General features: G+C 43.7%; 1 protein-coding gene across 1 annotated transcript in view; it reads left to right on the forward strand.

Moving 5' to 3' along the window:
- pcyt1ba (phosphate cytidylyltransferase 1B, choline a) overlaps window positions 1–1893 on the forward strand; it is a gene marked incomplete at its 5' end in the record, with an annotated part of 6324 nt that extends 4431 nt beyond the window's left edge. The window contains 4 exon segments of the mRNA XM_014018784.1: window positions 176–254; window positions 357–499; window positions 1299–1487; window positions 1594–1893. Coding sequence (XP_013874238.1) covers window positions 176–254; window positions 357–499; window positions 1299–1487; window positions 1594–1818 — 636 coding nt within the window.
- Between the last annotated feature and the right edge of the window lie 51 nt (window positions 1894–1944).

The following is a 1944-nucleotide window of genomic DNA, read 5'->3' on the forward strand; positions in this document are numbered from 1 at the left end:
GATCTCAGTGAGATGATAAAGTGAGTAAAATCATTCAGAAACTTGCGGTGGACTCTTATCAGTACTTTGAAGGGCTTTTATTGATGAGGCACCCTGGACTGATCTGTCATGTCGCTCCTGCGGACACTTCAGTTCTTCTCACCCTTTGTTTGTCTGCCTTTGATTTGTGTCTCAGATCGATTTTGTGGCTCATGACGACATCCCGTACTCCTCTGCAGGAAGTGAGGATGTTTACAAACACATCAAAGAAGCAGGTCAGATTATTAACTTTGTGTGTTTCACCTACAAAATACTGTAAGCCTCAAGTTGAAGGAAAATGCATAAAGTTTTTGTTTATTTATTTATTTTTTCCTCAGGAATGTTTGTTCCCACACAGCGGACAGAGGGAATCTCAACCTCGGACATAATAACCAGAATCGTCCGGGACTACGACGTCTACGCCCGACGCAATCTTCAACGCGGCTACACGGCTAAAGAGCTGAACGTCAGCTACATCAATGTAAGACCACCATTTCTTTGTAACACATCTACTGCAGGGAGTTTTATTTCAAGACACTAAAACTACAAACTTTTCAAGTAGACATAGCCTGCTTTTAAATCCTTCTTTTTCACATTTAAATCATTCAGTTGGGGTTTGTATAAAGAGGAACTGCAATGCTTTGGTCTGAATACCTCCTTATTGTAACTCCACAAGCCCCGCCCCTTTTCCGAAGTGCATCTCAGATCAGCTCGTTTTGAGGCTGTCTCTTTAAATCCAAACGAGGCGTTTCACACCCCGCCCCCCTCCAGCTTCCAGACCGATCCATTCTAGTTTGATAGAGGGGTTTTCAACTATATAGCAGTGCAGAAACTTTTTTCTTTGCAAATTAATTAAAAATATTTCAACAAGGGAAGACTTGTCCATCCAGCCTTACATCAACCAATCAAAAATACTTTATTGATCCCAGAGGGAAATTATGCTGGAATACATGCTGGAGCCAGAGGAGAATGAAGACCATTAAATTGTAGTTACCGTTGCAAATAATTTGACTTCATGAAATGTAATAAAGAAYGGACAAAAATGAACAGGTTGAAAAATATGACCCAAACAGAATATAAAGATCTTTGAGAGAAACTAAATTCTAATTTTCTGCACTCCCATGGACTCCAAGTACGCAACAAAATGCATTTAACAACTTAAAAAAAGGATTTTTTTCAATATGTCCCCTTTAACCTACAAAAACCAATTTCTAAAATGTTTCTCGAACAATACCTTTGTTTGGGACTGTCTTTTACGCTGTTCCTCTCAACGTTTTCAGGAGAAGAAGTATCGGCTACAGAACCAAGTCGACCGCATGAAGGAAAAGGTTCGAAACGTTGAGGAGAAGAGCAAACATTTCGTTTACCGCGTGGAGGAGAAGAGCCACGATCTCATCCAGAAATGGGAGGAAAAATCTCGAGAATTTATCGGCAACTTCCTGGAGCTCTTTGGCCCCGACGGGACGTGGGTAAGTAGAGTGACCCCTCCCCACTTTTTTTTAAAAAAGAGGCAGGTATTTCGCTAAACTTACAAATATAAGTGCTCCATCTTTACCCGTGTCTGTTTAAACGCAGAAACAAGTGTTTCAGGAGCGCAGCGGTCGAATGCTGTCCTACGCCTTGTCTCCCAGAGAGTCTCCCTGCAATAGTCCTCCTCGTGAACTGTCCCCACTGCGCTCCCCATCCCCACCGTCACCCCCTGCCCGCTGGTACAACGCCAGGCCCTCGCCCCCGACCTCCCCGAAAGGAGCCTCCGCCTCCATCAGCAGCATGAGCGAAGGTGACGAAGACGAGAAGTAGACTTTCCAACATTTCACTCACGGTACACTGCCTGGGAACACCTCATAGAACACAAACACAAACACACACACACACTCACACAGACACGCACACACACACACACACACACACACACACACACACACA

Source organism: Austrofundulus limnaeus, unplaced genomic scaffold (genome assembly GCF_001266775.1).
Source record: "Austrofundulus limnaeus strain Quisiro unplaced genomic scaffold, Austrofundulus_limnaeus-1.0 Scaffold201, whole genome shotgun sequence".
Taxonomy (NCBI): Eukaryota; Metazoa; Chordata; class Actinopteri; order Cyprinodontiformes; family Rivulidae; genus Austrofundulus; species Austrofundulus limnaeus.